The sequence below is a fragment of the Hirsutella rhossiliensis genome (assembly GCF_020360975.1).
Source record: "Hirsutella rhossiliensis strain HR02 chromosome Unknown scaffold00002, whole genome shotgun sequence".
NCBI classification, from domain to species: Eukaryota; Fungi; Ascomycota; class Sordariomycetes; order Hypocreales; family Ophiocordycipitaceae; genus Hirsutella; species Hirsutella rhossiliensis.
The window spans coordinates 8,129,498-8,155,736 of record NW_025408668.1 but is presented as its reverse complement, the minus strand read 5'-3'; the positions used below and the strand labels follow the sequence as shown (position 1 = coordinate 8,155,736).

The 26,239-nt window shown below is 60.0% G+C and overlaps 5 protein-coding genes across 5 annotated transcripts; 1 reads left to right on the top strand and 4 right to left on the bottom strand.

Annotated features, from left to right (window-relative positions):
• Positions 1-1,647: 1,647 nt before the first annotated feature.
• HRG_02692 (ring finger domain-containing protein) lies at positions 1,648-2,523 on the bottom strand (the record flags this gene model as incomplete). Its single annotated transcript, XM_044861163.1, has 4 exons — positions 1,648-1,684; positions 1,827-2,033; positions 2,098-2,338; positions 2,409-2,523. 4 exons carry the CDS (start codon positions 2,521-2,523, stop codon positions 1,648-1,650), a joined length of 600 nt encoding a protein of 199 aa, XP_044724796.1.
• A 4,499-nt stretch (positions 2,524-7,022) lies between these two features.
• On the bottom strand, positions 7,023-9,599 carry HRG_02691 (anaphase promoting complex (APC) subunit 2 domain-containing protein; the record flags this gene model as incomplete). Its single annotated transcript, XM_044861162.1, has 1 exon — positions 7,023-9,599. One exon carries the CDS (start codon positions 9,597-9,599, stop codon positions 7,023-7,025), a length of 2,577 nt encoding a protein of 858 aa, XP_044724795.1.
• A 3,906-nt stretch (positions 9,600-13,505) lies between these two features.
• HRG_02690 (putative transcription factor c2h2 protein) lies at positions 13,506-14,673 on the bottom strand (the record flags this gene model as incomplete). The annotated part of the gene is made up of 5 exons (XM_044861161.1): positions 13,506-13,845; positions 13,934-13,996; positions 14,058-14,493; positions 14,548-14,612; positions 14,669-14,673. 5 exons carry the CDS (start codon positions 14,671-14,673, stop codon positions 13,506-13,508), a joined length of 909 nt encoding a protein of 302 aa, XP_044724794.1.
• An 8,167-nt stretch (positions 14,674-22,840) lies between these two features.
• Positions 22,841-23,323, top strand: HRG_02689 (ER protein pkr1 domain-containing protein; the record flags this gene model as incomplete). The annotated part of the gene is made up of 1 exon (XM_044861160.1): positions 22,841-23,323. The coding sequence occupies one exon, from the start codon at positions 22,841-22,843 to the stop codon at positions 23,321-23,323; it is 483 nt and encodes a 160-aa protein (XP_044724793.1).
• A 480-nt stretch (positions 23,324-23,803) lies between these two features.
• HRG_02688 (MFS/sugar transport protein) lies at positions 23,804-25,771 on the bottom strand (the record flags this gene model as incomplete). Its single annotated transcript, XM_044861159.1, has 6 exons — positions 23,804-24,263; positions 24,342-25,026; positions 25,081-25,152; positions 25,213-25,524; positions 25,599-25,624; positions 25,683-25,771. The coding sequence occupies 6 exons, from the start codon at positions 25,769-25,771 to the stop codon at positions 23,804-23,806; spliced, it is 1,644 nt and encodes a 547-aa protein (XP_044724792.1).
• Between the last annotated feature and the right edge of the window lie 468 nt (positions 25,772-26,239).

Below are 26,239 nucleotides of genomic sequence, written 5' to 3'. Positions count from 1 at the left end.
CGTGCCGAGGGTCGGTCGACTTTTGGTATTATGCTGCTGAATTCTCTCTCTCCCGGTGATGCGGCGGCGCTGTCTCGAAGCTGGAGTAGAGACCGTGTGTAGGTAGACGAGGTATTGTCGAAAACCCCAGTGTCATGAACTCGGGCGTGATCTATGACTGCTATCGGGGTTGCGTTGTTCCAAAGAATGGCCTCAGGTCAGGCAGATGACATATATATTCTCTTACACCCGCGCTGAGGGATAGGCCAGGGGGGGTAAGGAGAGGAGAGCGGAGGCGCGGGCTTTCCTTGCCCGTCCTTGGTCCGGGCGTGGCTTTGACATGGGATGGGGGCGAAAGCTATCCTGAGAGAGAGCGAGCATCCGTCGCAGCCTGCGACTAGGGCAGTTACGCTGCGGCCTAGCTATCATGGGCGGTTAACGGTCGTGGCTGGCTGCGAGTTGCCCCTTTGTTGTTTGGGCGAGGGGCGGGCGCGGACAAGTGAATCGTCGATAGAGCGGCCCGGATTGTGTTGCCGCCTCCGTGTCCGGCCCACCCGTGGGTGGCCACGAGCAATGAATGAACAGACGCCCTAGGCTTTTTCCAGGCCATACCTCGGGTGACAGGGTTCCTACCTACTACAGTTTATGTGTGGGCTTGGAGTTCTGGTCCGAGCCATCAGCCTTTGTTGGCGCCGAGGCTTGTTGGTTCCAGCGGCACTCGTCATCCGATCGATTGAACAAGCGGCTTCATCCTTGTGGCGCAGTGATCCTCATGCTCATTATGAATAGCGGCGAAGCCATGACGCCGCACTGATGCTGATATCCTAATGTCCGCCTCGACATCATCAAGTCCCTGGCTCAAGTAGCCGCTCAATAGCTTCGCTGTGTCTAATCATTATATGCTGCACATTTGCGCAATCTATGTCCCGTGTCTGTCCCTTGCCTCAAAAGTCGCTTGGCCCTGTGACGCCGTCCCTGATGGCACCTCATGAGGCCGCTCGGGCCCTGGTCGTGCGTGAACTCGCTTCCTTTCCCTGACTGAACCAACGTACCCCGCATAGAAAAAGGGGGCCGGTGGACACACCGACATTCCACATGCCGCGGGGCCCGACCGCCATGGCCTTCGCTCGCCGGAACTTGGCAAAAGGAGCCGCCTGTTCGACCAGGAACCAAAGGGGGGAAATGGAAAGAAATTTAAGAAAAAAAGAATTGACTGCCAAGCAGTTCTTCACTGCGGGCGCTCGGGCAGCGCACTTTGGCCTGCCCCGGCTTTCCTGGCCGCTCTTGCTCGTCGGCGCGCGCCGCTTCACCATGGCCGATTTCTGTTCGGGCCAAACGGCGACAACGATGTTGCTTCCATGGGCGACGGCGCCTGCTGCTCCATGCTTTCCGCACTTGCCTGACGCGACGGTCTGAATGTGACATGATTCACCGCGGCTGTTGGCCTGAAGCTGGAAGCATTGCTGTTCGGGCCCATGACGAGGCTTGCACTCGAGTGAGCGCGCAGCGGGTTGCGAACTTGTCCCTCAAGAGCCCAAGCTCTCGCGAGGAAACCTTGTTCCCCAGTTCCCTGAACATCCTGGCCGTGGTGAGGTGTGCCAACTCGCGGATGGCTTCTCACCGAAATCCTCGCCGGTGGAGCGGATCCCTCGAACGAGGTATATGAGGCTACCGCGCGCTCAGCGGCAACATTCTGGGGTGCTTCCTGGAGAGGCACAGAGGCCGCCTCAGGTCGTCTCTCCGCCTGACTGTGTGTCGAGACGGCGGGCCAAGGATTGGGGCGGGGCTGCGAGCTCCCAAACAGATCCTGTACGCTGACAGCTGACGGTATTGCGTGCCCGGCAGACCGAGCTCCCCGAGAAGCTGAAAGAGCACGATCGGGGGGGGTTGGGCTGCCCCGGCGCTGGCGTGTTCGGCGCTGGTCCTCTCCAGTGGCGTCATCGGGCGGCGAACGTCTCTCGACTGCACGGCCCTGGCGTGCCATGGCATTGATGAAATCGTCGTCTCCCACCGAATTCCCCATGATTCGCGAAAGGAGATGCTCCGGGATGCTCCTACCAAGGGTTAGGACGGGACACACAACGGGGAGGGCAGTCTGCCAGTCAGTCAAGCACTTACCCTGTGGGCAGCGGATATCCGCGCAGGCGCATCATGTTCAGAAAGGTTCGCGCCGAGCCGTGGTTGGGCTTTGGTTCCGAGGGTAGCTTGTCACGACAGTACGGACAGCTGTCCGAGTCCTCGAACCACTTCTTGATACAGTGCTCCCCAAACACGTGCTTGCACTTGGGGAGGCGAAGAGGCGCCTCGTTGATGCCCTCGGGGCTCTCGACCCCATAGTCGTTGTAGCAGATGACGCACACTATTCGCCATCAGAATTTGCCCCGGAGTGTGACGATGTGCGATGAATTGTTTTTTCCGACAAAACTCACTCTTCTCGTTGTGCGACAAGTCGTTGACGTTGACGCTTTGCAGCGACTGGAGTGCCGCTCTGGACGCAACCATCTTGCTTGCTGCCGCACCGCGGGCCAGTTGCAGCTGCCTCATGGCTGCTTCGTCCCAAGGGATCTGCGGCGAGCCCTGACTTGCCCGACGGCTCGGCCTGCCTTCGACAGACTCGGCCATCGCTTGCCGGCTGTCGTCTTCAGCGTGGTCCGACACTGTTTGCCGTGCACTCAGATATCGACGTGCTCGTGTGTAGCCTTGACGCCGCCGGTCCGACACGGGAGATGGCAGTCCAGAGCTGTCATTTACGCGAGGTGCGGGTGCGGACGACGTAGCTAGTCTGTGGCGTCAGAGACGAAGATATGCAAGAGGGCGGCCAGCTGCAGGACACGTGAATGGAGAAAAAGGCAGGGATATAAAAAGACGAGGCAAGGATGAAAACGTCCAAACTTACTTGAGGCGCCTGGCCGATGAGGCCTTGGGGTGGTTGCGGAAGAGCTTGAGCCTGGGCGGCGAGAAGACGTAAAGGTGTATGGTTGATGCGGAGTCGAGAAGTGCGAGATGCTTTGTTGGCCGTAGGAGTTTGCTAGGCGGTCTGGTGAGGAAAAGAGTGAGTTGTGCTGTGAATGGGTGTCGGCCGTTGCACCAGACGGTCCCATGTTCACTAAGCCTTGGGGTTGCAAGGCCACAGCGCCCAAACTTTGGGCCGACATGTCACTGGGATGCAGAACAAGACCTGCTTGGCTCATCGAGGCGGCCCGCCCAGTGATAGAGTGCAGGGCGGAGCCAAAAGGCCCCGGTGGCGTAGGCAGGCCGACGAGAGCTTCCTGTTGCTGTTGCTGGGCTCCGCGAAGACTGCGGTCGGGGTGCGGCAGTGCACCCTGTAACCCAAAATGCGAGGGGTCCAGGCTGGCATGCGGCCGAGGCGGCGCCTGGGGGAAGAACAGAGGAGAGGCCGGCGAGTTGGACGGCCAGCCAGGCGTTGCAAGACTGTGGGCACCCGTGACCCAGGAGCCCGCGGGACCGTGGACGGTATCGCTATGAGACGCGAGCCTCTGGGAGCCGTGCGGGAGGTAGTTGATGGGATCCATGGCGAGATGCTGTTGCTCGCCAGGCCCCATGTCCAGCGCAACGACCGACACTCTCCGACACGGCGGCAATGGTCCCAGACGCAGTTTACGAGTATGGGTGAGGCGGACTGCAGGCGGGGGGCGCAGGCGGGCGACGCCGTGGCCTCGGGTCGCTAAAGGCGGAGAACCTTGTGATGTGTGGCTCCTTTTTAAGTTTTGTATGCTTCTTGTTTCCCTTTCCACCTCTGGACAAGGTCTTTGTTTCCGTTTCCTTGGCCTGCTACCGGGCCCACGCTTGGAAGAGGAGCACGCTCTGGCCGGAGGGCCGAGTCAGAATCTTCATGGAAGCGAGGCGATGGACACACGAACGAGTGACGGACGGTCGAGGTCGAGGCGAAGTCGGTGATGGTGAGGGAAGAGCCGCGCGAGGGCGACAAGGGCGCTGCTAAGGATAATCACGGCGGGGAATAGGCGATTTGCGACGGCTCGAGCAGAGTGCCCGGAGGAACACGGGAGACGAAGCAGGAGAGGCGGCCGAGGCTCTTATAACACTGCCGTGAGCGGTGAGCCCGTGATACGCACGTCAAGGTATGTATTTAAACGCTCGGGATGGGAGGATCGGAGAGAACAAGATACAGGAGAGACGAGAGTGCCGTCGTGGCCGAGCAGCCGCTTGCTCACTCACTGCTGGGATGTGTCCAGGCGTCCCTTCCTCGGTCTAGCTCGGGTACGACGTTCTTGCCTATTTGATGTTGCACCGCAAGGGCCACGAGGGAGAGGGCGATGCTCGGCCGGCAGACAGACGAACCGCCGCAGTCTCTATAGGTGCGGGGCTGGCCCGAGTAGGAGAATGATGGACGGAGTGTCGGGCAAGCGAGGCGGGAGGTGCTGAGGACGGGGAGGAGAGGAGGAGGCGGATGCATCAGCAGCAGCAGCAGCAGTAGCAGCAGTCTGCGCGAGAGATGGCTGGGCAGAAAAGGGGGTAAGAGGTGGGAATGGGGCAGACGGATGAGACGGAAGGCGGGCGGCTGGACGGCTGGCGATGGGTCAGGCCCAAGTGGTGCCGGCACAACAGCTCACGACCCAGAACGTGAGACAGGGGCCGAGGGCGGGGAATGGAGAGCACGAGGAGGAGGAGGAGGAGGAAGAGGAGATGGAGAGAGGGGGAGGAGAGGAGAGGAGGAAAAGAAGCAGGTGGAGCAGGAAGAGAGGGAATAAGGGACCGGGCAAGGTAGGAAGATGAAGGGGACTGAGAGGTGGAGGGGGAGGAGGTAGACTGTCGGCGGTAGCGGTAGCGACAGCGGGGTGGCAGTGGCAGTGGGAGGAGACGACACGTCCATGCACTGGGCCAACTGGGATCAACAATTCTGGTGTCAGAAGACGCCAGAGGAGGCACCCGGACTAGGTGGACGTGTACAGTATGAATGTACGGGGGAATGGGACTGGAGCAGCTTGATTGCGTCGGGCCCCAGCGCCGCCGACGGGGACGAAGCGTGCCGAATGAATAAGACGAAGCGCCACGGGATCCCGCTCCGGACCAAGCAAAAAGAACGAGAGCGGCTGCGCCATCCATCCACCCACCATCCATACCTACTTCTACCTACACACGTCTTGTACGTCTCGCGGCTCGGGCTTGACGCTTCGCTGAATGGGCCGGCCGGAAGCAGCTGGAGAGTGACGGGTCGGAGGAAAGGCTGCGAGGAAGAGAGGGGGAGAGAGAGAGGGAGATTGATGAGTGAGAATGTGCGGCGGCATCGGCCAAGTCGGCGGGGGAGGGGAGGGCTCGGTAGTGGGTACAGGTGGGTAGGCGGCATTAACAGGCGTTGCACTTGTACTCGGCACCAACAGGCAGGCAGGAAGAGACGAGAAGAGACGAGAAGAGACGAGAACAGCAAGACCGGCCGGAAGCTTGTTGCCTTTCCAGGATGGCTGACGTTGGGTGGGTACTGTCTGTACCTTCTTGCCTTACTCAAGTAAGGCAGGCAGGTAGGTAATTATGCAGTGCCTACCGTACCTACCCTACACGCTCTGCACTGCAATATGTCTCCTCTCCTCTCCCCTCTCTCTCTATTGCATCGTCCGGCAGTGCCTTTGCATACGACAACGCTCGAGAGCTGCAGGTCACCACCTCACATATTACTTACGCACACACACACACACACACACACACACGAATACATGCTTACGGGGCGTGCTTTCTCGGGGCAGCCCGCTGGCGGACAAATGCCAAGAAGAGGCGCGCGCCCTCATCATGCCGAAGACCTGTATCAATAGGCGGCTTCCTCTGTCTTGTAGCGTCGTATGCCTCCTACCCCCTCTTTTCTTCTTCCCAGGCCACCAAATGGCTCCGAGAGCTTGAGTCAAAGGGGATAGCTGAAGACCCATGCTCTCGCGAAAAAAAAGGAACCTCCTGGGGAACATGACACTCGTTATCCCACGCATGTAGGCTGCCTGAGACCATCGGACGCAACCCCTTGCCGCCCCTTGCCGCCCCATGCCGCACCCCCTCTCTTGTGACCTGCCTCATGCCTACGATGCAATCACCAAAACCAGCTACCCTTTCCCATGTTAGATGTCCGAGGAAAAGAAAGCCGGCCAATCTCTGCCTCGGAAACTTGCCCGGATAGGTAAGTAGCCCAGAGCACCCGCCGTGGTCATTGGGCAGAGCCGCCGTTGCTTTCTTCTGCTTGTCCTTGGCCGGCCCTGCTTGTCTTTATCATCTGCTTCTGCCTCTTCGCCCTGATCCCTCTCCGGCCCGCACGGGGCGCCTGTTAGTCTCTCGCCAAGTCAGCTCAATCTGCGCACGCGTCTCACCTGGATCGGTTCACCCATCCTTTTCCTTCCTTTATAGCGCATGCCTCCAACATCGGCCGAGGCGTGGCTAACTCAATTGATCGCCGAAGGCGGCCTCGACGAGGCGCTCGCTCCTCCGATGGCCGACCGCCCGACGACAGCCAGACCATGTCTTGGCCGCCCCCCTCCTCCCCGCCCCCCAGTCCCCCTCTCACCGATCACGGGCGGCGTCATTGATGATGAGTGACTCGTGTCCTGTAGCAGCTTGGTCCCCCGGGGCGTCGGGCTGCTGTTGGCCGGACGGCCTCCGCCTCTGGCCGCGCGGATCCAACTGTCTCCTCTATAAGCCCCTTCACCATACGCCCAGCCATCTTCGGAGAACCGCCAGTTGCACCAGATTCACCAAGCCGAGACCGACCTGGGCCTGTCTGTAATACAGTACGTACATGTCCACATGAGCGTGTACAGTACATAACCTAGTCTGCATTCATTTATAACGCGGGGCCACGACCAGCCCCCTTTGGTCTTCGGCCGCATCCCGGGCATCGCTTAGGTCCCGTCATGCTCGGCTCTGCAGAAGGATTGGGCTTATGCTACAAAGTATGCATCAAAGGCATAACAACATGGGCCCTCTCCCACCCATTGGCGTGCCAATCCATCATCCACCCCCCCCGTATGCATGGGCTCTGTGCACGCACACGCCTCGCTTGTGTCCCAAAGTCGTAAACAATCCAGCCCTCACTTCTTGGGCAGTCTGTACTTGCCTCCCGCCAGCTCCAGTTCCTTGCCCGCCACCTTCTCTCCGAGAAACTCCTGCAGCTCCTCGTTGCTCCATGGGCACCCGTCGGCAATGAGCATCTTCATCATCATCGATATCTGGCCCAGCGGCATTGCTGGGCTCGAGTTGGTCAGCATGCCCACAATGAACTGCCAGTAGACGGCCCGCCGTTCCTTTTCCTTGGAATCCATGCTCTTGGCCTTGCGCGGCGACACCTGTCCGCTCTCGTCCCCGGCACTCGACGCCGCGCCATCATCGTCGTCGACGGCGCCCTCGTCCTCGTCGGCCAGCTTCTCGAGTAACTCGTACGTCTGGTTTCCGACCTTGCGCAGCACGCGCCTCGACACCCAGAAGCCGAGTGCAAGCTCCAGCAGCTCCTCGTCAATCATCAAGCCCTGCCATATCTCGTTGAACGCGCGCCGTCGAGGGCCCGGCTGCCCCGACGACCCGTCATCGTGGAACGCGTAGATGACCGCCGCCTCATACGTCTTGCATTCGAGCTCGACACAGCGATCCTCCAGGTCCAACCGCACGGTTGCCGAGCCCAGGTGGTTCAGCCAGCCGAGCTTGCGCGACGTTTTGAGCTGTTCGAAACCAGCCTCGTACTGGCTCTGGACCGCGGCGACGGGCGGAGGCACCTTGAACCCCTCCTTGCGAAGACTGGGCCAGAAGAGACGCGACAGGATCTTGGCGTGGTATGTGGGAACACTCAACCCCGGCGTGTTGGACCCGGCCCGCAGGCCCCTGCGCAAGATGGCATCGACGCGCCTCGAATCGAAAATGTCCTTGATCATGACGTCGCAGTTCTGAAGCGCACCCTCTCCGAACCTCTTCTTGAGCAGGCCGAGAACCTTGATCTCCTGCTGGAATCCCGCCTGGCTCGACAGCAGCCGCTCAGCCACGATGAGCTGAAACTCTTTGATGAAGATGTCCTGCGACCCGAGGGCGCTGATGAGCGTGCCAATCACGTCCTCGCTCTTGGGCCGCTTGTAGTTGACGCCCGCGTCTACGGGATCGGGGACCCAGGCCAGGTCGTTCCAGTCGAGGTCGTCGTCGTCGCCTTGGTTGCGCTGCTGGTGCTGCTGAGAGGCGTCGTTGAGTATTGCGGCAAGCTCGGCGAGCCTGCTTTTGCCTGGGTCGGTGTTTGCGACGCTGGGGTTGGCGAGGAGGCCTGTGACGACGATGCGAACAGCATCGTCCCTCTGGCAAAGGTAGAGCTGCAGCGCATGGGCAACTCGGTCCAGCAAGACCTTGGAAGAGTCTAAGGCATGGAAGGTCCGAATCATGGATATGTAGGTTTGTAGAATATCGACTGTAGAACGGCCCGGGTGCAGCAGTCGCTTTTGCAGCGCGGCGGAAAAGGCATCGGTTAGTTGAAGACGCCGCTGAGGTGTCGTCACGGCCGAGCGAAGGTCCTCGAGACCACCCCTGCTTTCCGGCCAGTGAAGAACAATGTCGAAGAGCTCGTTGGTCCGCAGCGTGGCCAGGCGTCCCACGGCGACATCCCTCCAGCGCTCCACGTCGTCGGCGGAGACATGACCTCCGAGTCGGCCAAAGACTTGTACGGCCAGGCGGCCGTAGTGGTTGTCCACCCAGCTGCACAGGTGCTCCATGCAGCCAGGGGCGTCTCGTGCCGCCCAGTCGCCCGAGTACGTGTGTTGGATAAAGTCTCTCACGCACAGATCCATGACCTCGGCGGACAGGACATGGAGCGTGTCTCCGGCCAAGCCGACGGACTTGAGGGACTCGAGCAGGGCAAAGAGCTCCTCACGAGCAGCGGAAGCGCCGTCGGCGCGACCCTCTGTAGATTGCAGCGAGGCGTGAGGCCCGCCCGAACTCGACATCAACGCGGCACCGAGGAGGCGACGCAGAACGGCGCGGAGCGCGCTCGTCAGGCCGGCGGCCCATGATCTGCCGACGAGGGCGTGCAGGTCGCGCCGGAACTGGGCGACGGCTGCGTCCCTGACATGGTCCTGCCGGATGCCGCGGACGAGGCGGGTGAGGCCGTAGAGGTACTGACGGTGGGCAGCCTCCAACGTCTGGACGCTGCTGAGCAGGACCTGGGCGTGGTCCGGCTGGGCGGCACAGGCGGCCAGCAAGGGCAAGACGTGGTGGATAAAGTGCTGGCGCACCTGGCGGGCATGCCACAGCAGGACATCGTCGGTGTGGGCGGCATGGGGCACTGCGTGGGCGGGATCCAAGACGACGGACAGGGAGTCGTGGAAGACGGCGTCAGGGTCCTGCGACTCGGGCGCCAGGGCGGCAAACGAGTCCTCGACGGCGACCGAGGTGGGGAGCTGGATGCGCGACGTCACGGCATGCCATGCGCGATCCCAACGCACCTGGTCGCCGACGGCCGGCAGGGCTGCTGCTGCATTGTGGTGATGAGCGGCAAGGCTGGCAAGCGAGACACTGGGGCCGCCAAAGGGCTCGGCGGGCGCCGACGAGGCGAGCAGTGGCGTGGGCTGCGATGCGTCGGGGGGGAAGATGGAGCGGAAGACGTGTGTCTTGCGGGCGCATATCCTCGATACCGTCATTTCTCTCCGCCCGTCGACGGCGCTTCCAAAAGGGGGTGTGTCGCGTGTGATCGACGGGGGACTCGATGGGTGGTGGATGGCTTGGTGCTCGCCGACGTGGGGCCGTGGTATTTGCTCAATCAAGGCATGGCTTGTGGGTTGGCGTTCGGCTTGCCCGGTTCGACGACGACGACGACGGCTGTTTCTTTTTCTCGTGACGGGCGAGCCCGGGGATGGAGGGAGAGGTTGAGCCTCGACGAAGGAGCAAGTAAACAAAGCGTCGCCTCGCGCCTCCCTCTGCCCTGTACCGGTGGCTTACCTAAGGCGTCTTACCTCATCGTTTGTTCCAGGCGCACTGTAAAACAGCATGCGACTGCACTCACGGCTTTCATGGTCACTCTGTGGAGGGAGAACGACAGTTACAAAAAGCCCAAGGTAAATGACTTGATCATCCTCGGCCCGATGGCGTGGCGTTTCTTTGTTGCACTGCTCGTCCAGCTCCTCTTGGCACCCGAGAGGGGAGGGGGGACAAGCGAGCGGAAGCGCTTGCTGCGGCTAACTCGCGCCTAACTGGCTCCCCCAAACCTCGGCAGCTCGCCCTGCCGCTGCCGCCGCTGCCGCCGCCGCTGCCGCCGCCGCCGCCGCCGCCACGCACCCGCGTCGGCCACATGAAGCCAGCACGTCGAGGCAGAGCACGAGTGAGGTGAGCACCGTCATTGGTCAACGTCGCACCAGGTCGCTGACGCCCGCATGTCCTGTCTTGGGCCGGGGCGCTCAAAATGGGCCGACGCGCATATCTAGCCAGTCGAAAATAGGGGGGCGTGTAAGAAGTGACGATGAGTTCATCTATTTTTCTTCTGGAAACCCAATAAAAGGACATGTGTCAAAGTGGACCTACGTCAAGGACGGTCTCGATGACATGAGAGACGCATGCTGCCCCTTGGATGTGACGCCACTTTGGCGACGCTCATCCCGACGAGTGCGACGTCACGCCGTAAGCACGCAAGTCCCACCAGAGACGGTTGCCGCGCGGGCCCGAAAGTTCAGCCGCAGTGCCAGGCCCTGTGAGTCGACGAAGACGCTGTGTCACGCCGACCCGCGCAGCCAGAGTTTGTCGTTGCAGTGCGTCACGATGATGATGAGGTTGAGAAACGGAGGGCTCTCTACAAGTTTCCACTGTATGTGCTGTGGCACACGGCACGAGTTCCCGTCCTCGAGGCCTCTGGCTGTCTCTGTCTTGTATCACCGCAACGACTTTGACTGGCGGTTGCTCCCTTGAGAAGGAAACAAAATAGGAACATGTTTAGTCGGCTGCAACGACGACATGGGGTTTCACAGATTTGTCGGTCCCAGAGTGTCCACTCTCGTACCAGCTACACAATAGTTAACTTATTACCAAGCTTCAGAGAGCGGGCGGGCAAGCAGGCACCTTGAAGGCCTGTCACTCACCACTCACCAAAGACCCCCTCTGCGGCCCCGGCCTTGACCAAACTCTTGCTCATCCAGGTTCCCGAGGGCAGCTGTATCGAGTTTAATATTGGTATCGTACGTGAATAGAAGGACAACATTGTTAAGCGGCCGAGTTGCGACTTGGCAGCATATATACATACACACAGCCACAGCCAAGGAGTCAGGACGCTTCGTTTTCCCCGTTCCTGCTCCCCTGTGTATTCTCTGGTACGCACCCACTACTCTCCAGCACGATAGTATACATGCACATGCCAGCAAAGAAGAGAAGAAAAAAGTTCCATGCGCCGCTGTCCCAGGCCCGAGGTATCGGATACCTGCCCTCGTGGCCTTTGACCCTCGCAAGCATCCTTGACATTGGCGTCTTGACTGCCGGCCGTTTTGCACCGCAGTCGGACTTGATTTATTCCTTTTCCTCTCCCATATGATGTGACAACGTAGATGGAGCAAGCACGGAAGCGGGCAAGACGAAGAATGAAAGTGGGGAGAGAGAGTGTGTGTCTTCAGTCTCCAACTCAACTAAGACCCTGTTTCGTTTCTCCGATGAGCTGCATACACGTGCTCCGTCCATCTCCACCAGCGTGCAGGCAGAAGGGGGGCAAAAAAGCAACGGCTGCAGTCTCTGAGTCCCACCGAATCGCCCTGCCTCCCTCTGCGGGCTTGCTCCTCTCCTGTACCCGTTCCGAGGAAAATCAAGACAGAGAAAGAGATTGGCTCATAGCTGGTTTCCCCCTCTATTCTGCGCGCGCTCCGCTCTCTACAGCACCTAACCTACTCCGGCTCTATTTGCCCCGTTGGCAAACTCTCGCGCGAGGGCTGTCTCGTCTCACGCTGCAACACCAACAGCAAGTCAAGTACTCGGTACCAGCTGACCACCCGCCCGGGCTTCCAGAATGTCTCGGGCTCCTGCATGTGCCGATCTTCTAGAACCGCCTCGTCGCGCTTCCAAGGCCCCTCCCCCCCTTTTCCAACTTGGCATGGGTACCTACAGGGACTAACTTAGACGTGGGCGGAATGGAGCTCCTTTTGCGCAAGTTTTACGGACGAGCTACTCCGCCCGACCTGTGTATGCAACGTATGTAGCCATGTAGGTAGGTGTAGGAGGAAAGCTCCTCGACAGATGTCCGCCGAGATGGGTCAAGGAAGAGAGCGCCTGCGCCGTACATGGACCTGTAGGTAAGTGGTGTAAGCCATGTACCACCGGCTCGCCCTTGGCCTCCCTTGCCTGCCTGCCCGCCTCCCTGCGTTGGCAACCTGCCTGGCTAGGTTAGGACCTGTAGTGGCCGCCTTGCCGCCTCCATACATATACTCCGTGTACATACTCTGTACATACGTGCAAAAGTCGGTGCAGGCGTCATGTCTCACCGTGCAGTCATGAAAGCGTGTATGTACGATGGCCCGTGTTTCGCCTCTTGCACGCCACCCCCAAGCTGTACTGTAGAGGAGTGGAAACCAAACCGTTGCAAAACCATGCCGTGAATAGTCCTGCCCCATGTGCTGGGATGCCGTCATCCGGCTCTGCGTGCCATCCCCGTCCGTCCCCGCCTCCGCCTCCGCCGGGTCTCCACCCCCCCCCCCCCCTTCGGCCGCCACTCCGCCACAAGGGCCCGGCACGACGCAGCCGACTTCTCCCGTCGTCGCCAAACGGCCGCCCGGATTCGGCTCAGGCGGACCCATTCACTCGTTCCTGCGTGGCGCAGGCCAATGAATCCCCCCCTCCCCTCTTGGTACCACCCAGTATGCTTCCGTGATAGCCGCGTCGCCACGATATGCTTTCTCAACGCCTCGTGTCCCCGCAACACACAGTGCCGTCCCGTCACTGCCATGTTCGAAACCGCCAAGACAGCAAACAGAGTTTCCCCATGTGGGTAGCACAATGCTGAGGCGAAGATGCTTTGTACCTACAGCATCAGGCCCTTTGTCTCCCGCGCTCTGCTCGATTCCAACGGGGCCGCAGTAGCCGCACATCAAATGCCGTTCCGTGCCTTGGCTCGTCGGGGCCAACTCATTATGGCCATATTACCACCGGGGGCCAAGAAACGCCTCTGCCGTCGGCATCAGACGATCCCCCGTCTCCAACCACCTCTCACTTTCTTCCTCTCCACCTGTGACTGCTTCGCATACATGTACTGTACAGCATCTTGTATCTACATCCACCCAAAGTCGGCCTTATGGGCGCCCGAGTGGTTTTGCTCCGGCCCTCCTCTCTCAACCGACCTTGCCTTTCTTGCTCCATTCCGCAAAACTCAGAAACCCAATATCGGATCATGGTGGTACACTGCTTATGCTTCCCAAGACCAGGAGACATGATGCAACGCAAGGTGAAGAAAACCAAGAGAAAATAGCTCACTCGGCCATGCCAGCTTCGATCCTACAAGGCTTGGGACCGACACCCTGGTCCCCGTTCGGGACCGAATGCCTGGCGCTGGTCGGTGGGGCTGGAAGCCGCTCCCTTCCGTCTCACGGCACGGCGTCTTTGTTGTTTCTTCGTTGCTTGCACTTGTCGTGCAGCAGATGCCCGTTGCGGGCCGTCGTTCGAGTGAATTCCGCACCACAGTTCGGGCACATGGCCTTTGCGGCTTGTCCCGACTTCTCGCGCTGGTGCCGTAGCAAGTTGCTAAAGGTGGAGAACTGCCTCCCGTTGCACCCGTGCTCCCAGCAACGCGGTTTTGGTCGGCTCTGTACGACTCTGACGTGACTGCCGCCTTCTGCGCTACCTGTGTTGCTCGCAGCCGCGACTGTCGGCATCGGGTATAGCATCCCAGCATCCTGCGTCATGGACAACGAGGGCGTTCGCGTGCTAGAGTTCGCAAGTCCAGTCAGACACGCCCAGTCCGCAACGAGGCCTATGCGCCACCCGAGTTGACCCCGTAGCTGTCTACACGCACCTGTAGTCTCCTGGTCCGGCGTATGCCGAAGAGTATTCCATCGAAACGCCGTAGCTGGGCGGCCTGTGACGTCGTAGGTTAGCCGGCTTGTCTGTGAGCCTGGCCTGTCAAGTCAGTGGCTTACAAAGACTGCTGGTATGGAGAGGCAAACGCCTGCCCCCCGTGAGACTGATCCTGGAGAGTCGGGCTGTATGAAGGCAGAAAAGATTGTTCACTCATGGTCGTGGCAGGCGTTGCGACGAGCGGGACGGCAGAAGGCGACGTCGTATAGTTTGAAACGTTCATGGTGCTCGAAACATCTCCGAGGGCCACTGATGACGACGGTACGTACGAGTTGCTGTTGATGCGTTGAATCCGTGCCGATAGTTTGAGGTCTCTTCGGACTCGATCTCTTTGCCTCCTCAGCTCCAGTTGCGCCGGCGTCCACGCTCCCCGCGGCGGACTTGAGGCCAGCGATCTTGTTTCGCTCGGAGGCGTCAGACTGGGTTCCGAGCCGCCCATCATGCCGAAATCGGCGCCAAACACATTGCCGTTGCTCATTGAGCCAGGTTCCAGAGGCCCTTTGAAGAGGGTTAACCGACGAGGCGAGGAGGGGGCAAACAGGTACTGCTTACCTGGCCAAGAAAAAGCCGGCCTGGGTCCCATTGCAAAGTGCGGATCACAGTGAATGGCGATTGCACTAGAATGCCATCAGTCAAGATATCGCAAGCCCTTGTCTCCCGTGAACAAACTCACCTCATGCTTGCTGGACTCCAGGGTTGGAGTTGAAGGATGGTGAAGTCTTTGAACGACGTCTCTCCTGGGGCGTCCGAGTACAAGTCAAGACGCTGCAGTCAGGCTCCTTTTTGGGGGCAAGGCCGACTCAGATTGCAGGATCCCGACTTGATTTAGGTCATGGACAAACGGGTGAGATGTTGGTGTGGGTAAGTAAGCAGAATCCGCCGACGATTGGCGGCATACAAGGATGTCTCTGCGGCGGGTGTAACTGTATCAGTCCTTTGACAAGACAAGTCGAGCAGAGAAAGAAGATGTCGATCCGCCTGCCGTGTAATTCTGAAAGGGCCTATCCTCTGTTCACTGTCCCGCAAGATCGTGAGCGCCATGGTCCATACCTTCTGTCGGCAACAATGACGGGGATCGTTAAGGTGCGCGCGCAACCCAAGCTGGAAGTACGTACGAGATGAACAATGTCGAGGGCGTGCCACTTGCGAAATGGGCAGGCAGTTAAACTGTGTACGGAAAGCGTTATTGAGGAGGCAACGAGACGAGCGTGCGGTGTGATGAAGGAGATCCTTGCTTCAGTCAAAGGCAAATTGGTCCTCAGTCATGAGTGGTACGTCTTTTGAAGGGAGATTCCGCGAGATTGGCGAATCGCCAGAAGGTCAAGGCGGCGGGCGACTTATATGGAGGCAAACAGGACGAACAGCAAGTGGAGACCATTACAGCCTTGGTTCGAAGACGCCGGGGCCAAGAGGAGCAGAAAGAAAAGAGGGGGGGAGGGGGCCAAACGGGGACTGAGGAAGTGCCGCCCGGAAAGATGAGATACAGCTATAAACAACCTGGGGGACAAGGTTGGGCGGGTTGGCAGGCGATTCATGGCCCGGCGGTATGAACGAGGCCAGGTACATACATACAGCACGGGCAGGGCTTGACTGCAGAATGACAACCTGGAAGCAAGCGATAGCCATGGAAACGGCGGAACTCGTGGGAGAGAGAAGAAGGGGGAGGGGTGGGCTCGACCAGGTCTTTGGGTGGAAAGCTTTCATCTTGCAAGTCTGCGCCATGCCCCGAGAAGGCAGTTTGTGCATCGTCCCGGCCTGGCACAGTCCGCGTCGTGTGCGGACGAGACGGGTAGCCTGTCACCAACAAACCTGCCTCCGCAAGAGCAGAAATGCGGCGTAGCGGGACGGGGAAGGGATCGATAGGCTCCACGCATCTCTGGCCCACCAAAGCACGCGGTTCTCACGACAGGTGCGGAGCCAGGGGCAGGGTACATGGGGAGACAGACCATGACGAGAGACTGGCGGGCATCGGCGCCCGGCTCGACTAGGCAAAGGCAACAGGATAAAAGGGTGGGCGTGTGCAGAAGAGACAGGGCTGGGGGCCAAGGTGTTGTCGAGTCTGTAGGTGCGTGAGACGACGAGAGCCGAACGCTGGACCTCACACCAAGGCTGGGCTGATTCTGCGCCGCCGCGCGGGAGGCTGCGTTGCTGTGCAAAAACAGGACTGGGCTGAGCCACCGACAATGGGTCAGCCCGCCCTACCGCACTCTTTGCTGGCGGCTCTCCCTTCAATCCATCTGGAGTCGTCGTGTGCATGCGTCCTGGGGCACGTCGGTCACGGCCTTGTGTCGGGAGAAGCTCCACGTCGCACGCTGGAAGTCTGCTCCCCCTCGTATCGACTCGCCCTATTTTCCTCTGTCAGCTCTGGCTGCAAGCAAGCCGTCATCGCCCCCTCTCCCGGGCTTTACATATACGCGCAGACCGTTGCATGTACACAGACCGTCTGGATTGCGTGCATGTGTACCTTGTACATGATGCACTTGCACGGCTCCGGTCGACAAGCGAAGCTTCCACGGCATGCATGGCCACGGGGAGCAGGATCCGCATCCCTGCCGCGTTGCCTCCGCTTAGCGCCTCTGAACATTTGCATGATGCGGCTGCCGTCGCCGTGGTAGAGACAGGTTCCTGTGCGCAATTGGCGCGGTGCGACCAGTGCTTTCAGCATTCGACGTCGGCTGGCCTGTCAGCTCGTGTCATAAGGGGGAATTGCAACCACATCAAACTCCCGAAGACTGAGTACCTCGGGGCAAGGTGGCCACGGCGCAGTCGTGCTGTCTGGATGCCGTTGGCAGCTTGAACAGCCAAGCCTTCATGGTACCGGATAGGCCAAAGTCGAGATCCCTGCGCATATGTATGACCTTTTTAGACTTTGGCAGTCCCAAGGTCCTTTGGGCGCATGGAATGTGTGTACATACTGTATGCACAGGAGCACTGACGCCGTGGCGTTACTCGCACCTCGTCACCCCATCTCTGGGGTGGGTGAGCCTGGCCTGGTGCGAGCGAGAACAGACCCGGGGACGATTCCAGTGTCGTGCTCCCAAAAAGGCCTCTTGCTGATGAGCATCGCTTGCTCTCAGCCGAACACTGTACCTCGTGCCAGCCCCTCCAACCCAGCCTGGCACTGCCTCCCAGTCTCCCTGCAGCATGGTGGGTTACTTTAATGGGCCGCCTGTTATTCATCTGGGCCCGTTAGTGGGATCATCGTGAGTCGTGACGTGGGAAGCAGAAGCCGAAGCCGGGGTGTTTCTTGCAAAAAGCCGAAGACGAGCGTCCTTGAGTCGGTTTGGGTTAAGCAGATGCCTCGGCCGAGGACCATCGCCTGACATGGAGCCTTTAGGACGCTGCTGCTGCCGCTCTGTGCCGCCGCAGCCGTTGGAGCAGCTTGTGCGCAATGGCAATGCGAGGTCCAAGTAGAGTTTTTGCTGAGCCGTTGACGGTCGCAGGTAGACGAAGCCAAGTAAGTACAGTGCCTTCCGTACTGATAAATGCACGAAGTACCTAAGTAGGTAGGCACCTAATTACCTTGCACACACCTGAATTCCGCGCCGCTCCACCGCTGACGGGCTCCTTTCTACCTGCCTCTTCTGTACGACTTTTAGAGTACCAAGTGCGAAGTACTGCTGTGCTGTACGACACCCGCCGAGTACTTGCTCAAGATAGCTAAGTACGTAATTACCTCCTTCAGGTATCGAGCATGCGAGAGCACCACCAAGTACCTGCCTCGTCCAAAATGCTTCTCTCTTCAACCACTGCAACGTCCGACGATGCTCGGCTCCTCGTCTTGTCCAGAACTCGCCGTCGACGGTGCTTGGCTATGGCTGCCGTCGCTGTAGCAAAACTTAGAGCCGATCTTCCCAGTTTCCACATGCCCTCCGGGCCCACAACTCGCGCTCTCACAGGGTTTCGGTCGCATTGCACTGCTCACCTACGAATACAGCTCATGCACAAGGTCCCTGTACAACTGCACCGATGACAGACGGTCGCCCCGGCTGGCCATGGGAGGGAGGCTCTTGCCGATCAGGCAAGTTCTTCAGGGCCCGGGGGCACGAGCAGGGCCAGCCCATGACGGTGTGTATACCAAAAAGCCTGGGGAAACGGGGGGGTGGGATGGCGTCTAATCGATCCAATCGACGGCGGCCTTCGCCAAGCGGCGGCAGTACAAAAGTAGCGAGCACGACGAGCTGGCCCGACAAAAGGTCATTGGCAGCCACGGAGCATCCTCGACGCCAACCAACGCTTGGGCGACTGCATAGCACGAGGTTGGCCGGATGCCCGCAACCATGACGATTTACCGAAGAGAACGGGCTCCGGGCTCTCGTCCGTCCAGCATGGTTGCTGGCAATTGCCGGTACCCACAGGTAAACGACGGAATAGGGTGACACGTGGGCGTGAGTTGCTGACGTGAAGGCGAGTCACTGTCTGACCAGGTGCTACATCTTATTTCTGACGGAAATTCATACCTAGGCTTGTCTCGTCGTTGGAATCGGCGGATGGACTCGGTAGCCCCGAATGCCTGAGACTCCTCGCGGACCTCCCAACGTACTTAATCCAATTTTTGGGAGACGTCTTGACTCGACTTCTCCGGGGCCTTGTCCTGACCGCTAATGATTGTACAGTAATTACTCCGCCTATAAAAGTGGTGATATGCGTCGTTTGGCATCACGGCAAATCCCTGTGCGCCAAGTGGACGCCAGAACTTGGCCTGTGCTTGACTCGCTAAAACGTAGGGAGCTTTTGGACCGTCGCCTGTTTTCTTGAGGCGACGAGGACCTTCGATTATGCGGCGACTGCTACCCTGGTCACGTTCTCTACCAACCTGGTGGCGAGCACCGGATCTGGGATGCCGCTGTCGGCTCCGAGAGCCCCAGACTTTGAAGACGAGCTTCCGCTGTCTTCGCTGATGTGGACTCTACCCGCCACGTTCTGGGCAAGCAAGGTTCTCGACCATCACCAGAGGGCCATGCATGCACTGGACAGTCTCGTACCACAACTCAGAGACAATGCATAACGTCGGTGTCGTATTCGTACAGTACTCGTTGGGGGCCATGTCTCTGGCCTCGGCGGAGGCGCTCAAGAGCTAGCTGTCAAGGGTATCAGCAAAAAGGTGCCTCAAGATCCCTTTGGCTCCGGCTGTGACGAGGGAGACATCGAGTCCATCAACAGCCAGGCCGGCACCGGCCCATTTCGGACGACAACCGCGGCCCCGAGGGCAGAGGTTTGAGTGCGGCCCCGACCGAGGAGCTGCATTCGCCTACAGAAAACGGCGGACCGGTCAAGAAAAGGCCTTTTGAGTGCTTCTGGAAAGCCTGGCGTGGGTCCCGGTGCTGAGCAAGGGTCAAGGACATATGTACGAGTGCATTGCAGGTAAAAATGGATCATAGCAGCAGTAGCCGGCAGTGCCCGCGGTGGGGGCCCTGGCCTCTGCTCTGGAGTCTGTGGTGGGTAATCATTGCATCCATGCCGTCCGGGGGAACCCAAGCACACTATGGAGTGGTGCCTCGCTCATGCACATAACCTCGACGCAAACATGGCCTCCATGCAGAAGGTATGTATGTATGTATGTGCGAGGTGTACTTGGAGGTCATATTCGCGCTAATTCTGGACAAGCGGCGACGGCTCCCAGGAGCTTTTGGATGGGATGTGCTCGCAGGGCAGACGGGCAATGTTCACTTGGGCCGTCAAACTCAACAATATCCTTTCGTCGCCGCGGTTTTCAAGTGGTCAAGGCTCGTGCGAAACCCACAGGCGCATGGTCATCCCTGGCGGTTGCCAGCAGACGCTGACGAGGACGGCGGTTGTTGGTGGCTTGGCATGTATGTCCGCCCTTGACCAGATCGACAGTTACCCTCCGGCCTCTTGAGGGTAGGCAGCGTGAGTCGTCACGCTTGCTGATTCTATGCCTTGTCGGATACTGCCGTTGCCGGAACCGCATATGTGACTGGACTGACGCCCCCACGGTCTGCGCGTTCGCCACCGGGCCCCGAGGCGCCCGCATACAGTTCATACGACCATGACGCTTGTTGCGGCTCTCCACCACGCCATGCATGGTTGCAGGGAAGCCAATCTGGGAAAGGCAAGGAATAGCTCTGGAAGAAATATTGCCCCGGTTTGAACTAAGATGCATGTTGAGGAGGCGGAAGTCGGGCTGATGCCGTCTGTTGGCCGGCCGCCCGGGCGCAGCCGGTCTCCGCGCTTTGCCTCCTCCGAGGGGGCCACTTCGTTGGCCACAGATCGTCCTGTCCTTGGCGACGGGAATACGCGAAACAAACAGTAGCAACGTGGCTACCAGGAGCTCGGAGACGGAGAATGCCGACATGGGCAGCCCCTGCCCCCCCCCTGATCCCAGTTACCGACTATCGTATGCTCATCTAGATATTCTTGGAAGCACGAAGGCTAAACGACCACGCAACTTTGCGAATCTTCTTCCTTGGGACTTTCGAGATGCCCGGCCATGACCGACTGGAGCCACTCGCATTCTTGGCTTAGCATTCTCGGCGCCTCCAACAGCCCTGGTCCGGGAGGGGCGCGGGATGTTCGGCTCTGCATCAATAACGCCAAAGTATGTCATTGACGCTTCTCTAGCCCGCGACAGTGAACAGTCGTCAATCGGGGAGAGCGTTTGCATTGTCCAGGGACCAGGGAGCCTTTTGATCCCGAGGTCGTGGCATTCAACACGGAGCTGGCTCAATTCGTCTCTCGTGTCTCTTACTCTCCGAGAGAATTGTGTTGGCCGATAGTAAGGGCCAAGACTTGGCTCGACGGCTTATGGCAAAACCTGAAGCTCCCCTGGACAGAGATGTAGATGCGGTATGGAACACAGGCTCGAGGCCCTTTGTTGCCTGCGGTGCTTCAGGGTCCTCCGGGCCCCGTCTTCACTGCATGATACTGGGTTTGGTCCGCACTGGAGCGGCACGGCACGGCACGACAACGGACGCCATGGCAGAGAGTGTTGGACGCACGCATGACAAGCTCCAGGAGATTGTCCCGCAGGCAGGGGGTTAAGCACGTGTCAGCTGAATGCACAATCGGCTGCAGAAGCGCGCCCACAGTCACAGGGTCGGGTTTCGCATATATTTGGTTGGGGATGATCAGGGAGGGCGGCTGGGTGGCCTCGAAGTTGGAGAGCAGAGGGCCGATACCACGTCACGTACGAAGGGGTGCAGCAAGTGCTGTCCATTTGGCCCGCGCAGCACAGTCTCGGCCTCTCCATGCTGCTGCCCCCAACTGGCGAAGGAAATTGGGGGATGAATAAGGGCGTCAGCACCACCAACGGCGCGGCCTGGTATCGCAAGTCGAAACAAACCCCCACGTGTGCGCCTCCAGAATGGTTCGACACATGGCCAGGCGGCTTCTCTCCTCGTCGAGACGGAGCGGGATACCCGGCTGCCCCTTTGGGACAGGCTTGTCAGTCGGCGGCTCCGGGCTTTTGTCTTGTGAGCCTAGCCGACAATGTTCGGGACTTGAGTGCGGCACTGCGCACGGAAGTGGGGGAGGAGAAGGCAAGGTTGGTCTTGTAGCCGCCTTGGCATCCTTTGGTCGTGGGTTGTCGAGAGCAGATGGGATCACGTCAGCATCGACGGAGGACCTGGAACCGACTCCTCGACTTTGTTCCCCTTGTCAACGCCGTCTCATATCATTGCATGCCAGGAACGAGTTCTGGCATCCACCTTTGGGATGCTGACGACGGAAAGGCCGCACGAATGGCGTTGACTCAGGTAAGAGAAGCAGGGCAAAAGCAGGACGGACTCCCTGGGCTTCAGGCTACAGCGTCTCTATATGCGAGGAACTGCCTGGTCTCAGGTGCCTGCCTGGAATTATAGGCAATACGGCCAGTGACGGATGATGCTTCGATTTGTTATAAGCCGTAACTAAGAAGATTGGCAGGTGAAACGGACATGTAGTTTAAGCCCTGTATACGCACTTTGCAGTATGTATATGCGGCGTGTTTCCGCACATACAAGTACGAGTACTTAGGTACTTGCCGAACCGTACCGCTCGCCTTCCGTCATTGCTATTTGCTGTTTGTTTGCAAGAGATGAGCGTCTAATACTGCAGGCGCCGAGGCAGGCACCTTGGGACCCCCGCAATGCCAGTACTTGCACCTCGTGAGCCCGCGCTCAAGAGGTGAGGGCGGGAAGTAGCTGGTACACGGTCTGCCTCCTACACCGGTACCTTGTTGATGACAGCGCGCCGTTTTCCTGCCCGACGACGAGCGACAACGTGGAAGCATCAAACGCGTCATCCTTCTCCTCGTCCGCTTTGCCGTCTTCTATCCAGATTCACAAGGCCGGCATTTTTCTCCCTTGTCACTCATCAAGCCTTCTTCCTCACCTTGTGTCGCGACGGACCGCTGGCTGATCCGCGCCCGTCTCCCCTCTCCGCGTCGGCCTCTTCCTCGGGCGCAGCGTCGTCTCGGCCGGGCACGTGTTGTCGGACAGCAGCAACTACGTCGATCAGCAAAGACAGACGAACACGACGACGCTGAGTCGGATCTCGAAAGAAGGGGTGCGCGCCCGCGGGCGGAGAGATAAACGATTAGCATTTGCCCGCCCTTACGAACCCCCCTTTCCTGACGCTGCTTCCTCCCTCTCGAGACGGAGTAGCGTAGCCGGTACACGAGGCATCCCGTCGTCATTAGGTAGCTCGCATCTTTGGCCGAGCTGTGCGTCGACGCCGTGGCATCTAGCGACGAGCGATCCTACTAGTGCGCTGTTTTTCCCTCTCCGAGGTCGCTCGAAAGCCGCCCTCATCCGCACGTGCGTCGCGAGTGCCGTGGGCCAGTGCTTCGAAAGAGACGGGACAGAACAAGTCGGTCGGTCGGGACGAGACGCGCAAGCAGCCCGTCATGGCATCCTTCATGGTGGACCTGTGGGAGTCCATCTTCACCCCAGGCCCCACGCCCACCATCCTCAAGGCCGCAAACGCCTCGTTCGCCGCCCTGCAGCTCGTCCTCGCCGCCCTCCTCGCCGCCACGGCCAGCGTCCACTTCGCCGTCCTCTCGGTCCTGTGCGCCGGCCTGTGGTGGTCCATCAACTGGTTCGCCGCCGAGCTGGCCGTCGCGCAGAAGCAGCAGCAGCTTCGCGACAAGGAGGCCGACGACGAGGACAGGGCCAAGAAGAAGAAACGCCGCCACGGAGACGACGCCGAGGCTAGTAGCGATACCGAGGTCGAGGGCTCCGCCACGAGGGGCGTCTCCGCCGCTGCGGCGGGCGAGCTGAGGCAGAGGGCCGCCCCGGCGCAGGCCTCGCCCGAGGGGACCCAGTCGAGCGTCAGCACAGAGGATGAGTGGGAGAAGGTTTCGGGCAGTGAGAGGGACAAGGCCAACTAGACATGCTCTCGGACGTCATGATATTTCACGTACAGTGTGGATGGGAGCTAGAGAGTTGAGTGGCGCGATACGATCACCCCCCCCTTTCTCTCGGTCGGTGCAGACGGACCGAGAATTTGTATTCACAAGTATGATATCACGAAGAGCGAGACGGCGCAGAGGCGTCTGTGGCTTGTGGATGTGAACCTACCCCCGCCTATCTCACGCATCAACGATACCCCCAAACTCTCGCGTCCCAGTGAACTGTATATAGCGGTGTCCAAACCCAGCTTGCGGCTTGTCAGGATCCAAACGACGCTCTTGCGGAGCGTATCCCCAACGGCCGGCAGACTCCCAAACTCCCATGTGCCCTGAACCACGCCCGTCGCCTCCCCCTGAAGAGCGCCAGCAAGCCCCATCTGTCCCTTGGTAACACGAAGAGGTGGCAATCGCGGCTGCGCTCCGCGTGTGGGCATACAGACGTGGCGCCTCGCGCTGTTACTACAAGCGCTTGAGCTTGCGCGTCGCAAAAGCCGCCACGAGCGCGCTCAAGGCCCCGATGAACAGACACGCCGAGATGGCGCTGGGCCCCGTCCGGTCGCCAGGGCCCTTGTCCGCGTTCGCGTCCGCCGCCAGCTCGGGGCTTCCGCCGGGCTCCAGCACCGCGAAGACAATGGAGGCGATGAAGGCGCCGACAAACTGCGGCAGTGCCGTGTAGATGTTGAGGATGCCAAAGTAGATGCCCGAGAGCTCGACCGTCGTCGACGACTTTGACGTGCCCGTGCGACTGAGCACAGACTCTGGGTGCAGCCTGCCGTTGCCGTTGCTGAAGGGCGACAGCTCAATGTCCGGCTCGCCGGACAATTGTCGATACGCGCCGCCGTTCTCGGTTCCGCCGCTGAGCTTGTTGACCTCGACGCCGAGGAGCGCCGGGGGTGCCCACGTGGCAATGGCCCACGGACTGGATCCGCCGTCGAAGAAAGAAGAAAGTCAGCATCATCCCGGGACACGAGTTCGAGCTCGTCGAATGGAAACTCACAGCGAGCAGAAACACATGAGGGCGGTTGCGAAGCGAAAGCTCTTGGCGAGCGGCGCAAAAAACATGGACGCCGCAAACACAAAGTGTCCGCACATCCACGTCGTCTGGATATCGGGCTTCCTCTCGTTCCACGACTTGACAAGCCCGGCAATGGCTGCTGGCGGTCGGTGGGTGAAGGCATCGCCATCGGGCGACTTGACCAGCAGCGGCAAGACAAAAGCGGCGACGGTCGTGAGGGTTGAGTAGAGGAAAAGCGACAGGCTCCCTATGCGGCCAATGTCGCCGAGCGCATCCTGCGACTGCTTCTCCTTGGCGGGCGCGTCGTAGCGATAGTACGTCTCGCCGACCCAGGTGGTGCTGTAGAAGAGGAAGGGGAACCAGCCGATCCAGGCCCAGAACTGGGCCCAGCATATGGCCTGGATGCGAGGCGTGAGATGGCGAAGGGTGTGGTGGATTTGGCGCAGCACGCCGAGGATGGTCTGGCTCTTGGCATCCTCGGGCGACACGAGGACGCGCTCGGTGACGGCCCAGCAGGTCAAGGCCGTGGACCCCAGCATGGCCACGGAGGCGATGACGGTCAGCTGCTGGAACTGAGAATCGCCCAGCGTGGTCCCCAAGAGCTGGACAAGGTCGACGGAGCCGGCCGCGTACCCTATGACATGGCCGATGGCGCACATTCTGCTGGCTGGATGCACGGGATTAGCGTCGTCTGCGCCAGGCAGGGCGTACGTGCACTCACTCCATGCGGCACCGGTCTGCTGCCGCTCGAGTGGAAGCGTGTCGACGACGAGGCTCCGCGCGCACGACTGGACTGCTTGTGTGTCAATGGCAGGGCCGGACGACGGCAGAGGGTCGGGCAGGCCAAGCATACCGACGTTGATGGCAAAGTCGACGATGTAGATGGACAGCACGGCCAGCGCAATGGCCGGGCGCCTGGCCTGTTCATCATCGCCAATCACCAGCCCGACCAGCTCGCGGGTGAAGCCCATGATAACGAGGCCGGCAGCGACGACGACGGCGCCGGCAATCATCAAGGGCCTCCGGCGTCCCCATTTCGACGTGTTCTCGTCGGAGATGACGCCCACGATGGGCTGGACTATGAGGCCCGAGAGAGGCCCGGCGATCCAGATGAGCGACGTGTTGCTCTTGGTGAGGCCGAGGTTGAGCAGGTAGGGCGTGCAGTCTGCGAGGCTCGTCAGCGACGCGTCCAGGGCGCGCGCGCGAGAGAGAGAGAGAGGGAGAGAGCAAGGCACGGACACGTCATTTCCACACCCCACGTGAAGCTTCGCTCAAGACCCGCAGTCAGCTTCCATTCGGCGTCGGCGGAGTGCATGGACGTACGTGACGCCAATCGACACAAAGGTCAGCAGCAGCAGCCGCGTCGTCTCGGTGCTGCCCTTGACCGACTGCTCTCCCACCAGCGTCGCCATTGCGGGATGCCGACAGTCGCCGTGTCTACGAGCAGCGCGTGTTGCCGACCTGACGAGACGGTGATGATGATGGGGGCGGCTCGAAGTGGTCCAGGCTCAGCAGGCGGTGGCGGACCAAGGGTTTCTGGCGAGGCCACCTTGTCTCGCAAAGCTGGGGATGCACAAGGGGCAAGCGACGACGCGTCTGCCCGCCGTCTGACTCGTCGACAGTCGGAGGTCTCATGTGGCGGCCAACCGCAGACGGTGATGCCTGGATGACAGGGTCTGTGGGGATCCGCAATCCCAGGGGCCGCTGATAAAACCAGGCGCAGCTGCTATACTGTAGATTGCAGTCCCTCAGTCCCTCCCTTGAAACACGGTGACTACCTAGGTAGGTAGGTAGCACGTTTTATTGCGTGACGATAATTGCACGGAAAAAGGCAGCGACACCAGACTGAAATAAAACAAGACACAAGTCATTCTCGCGAC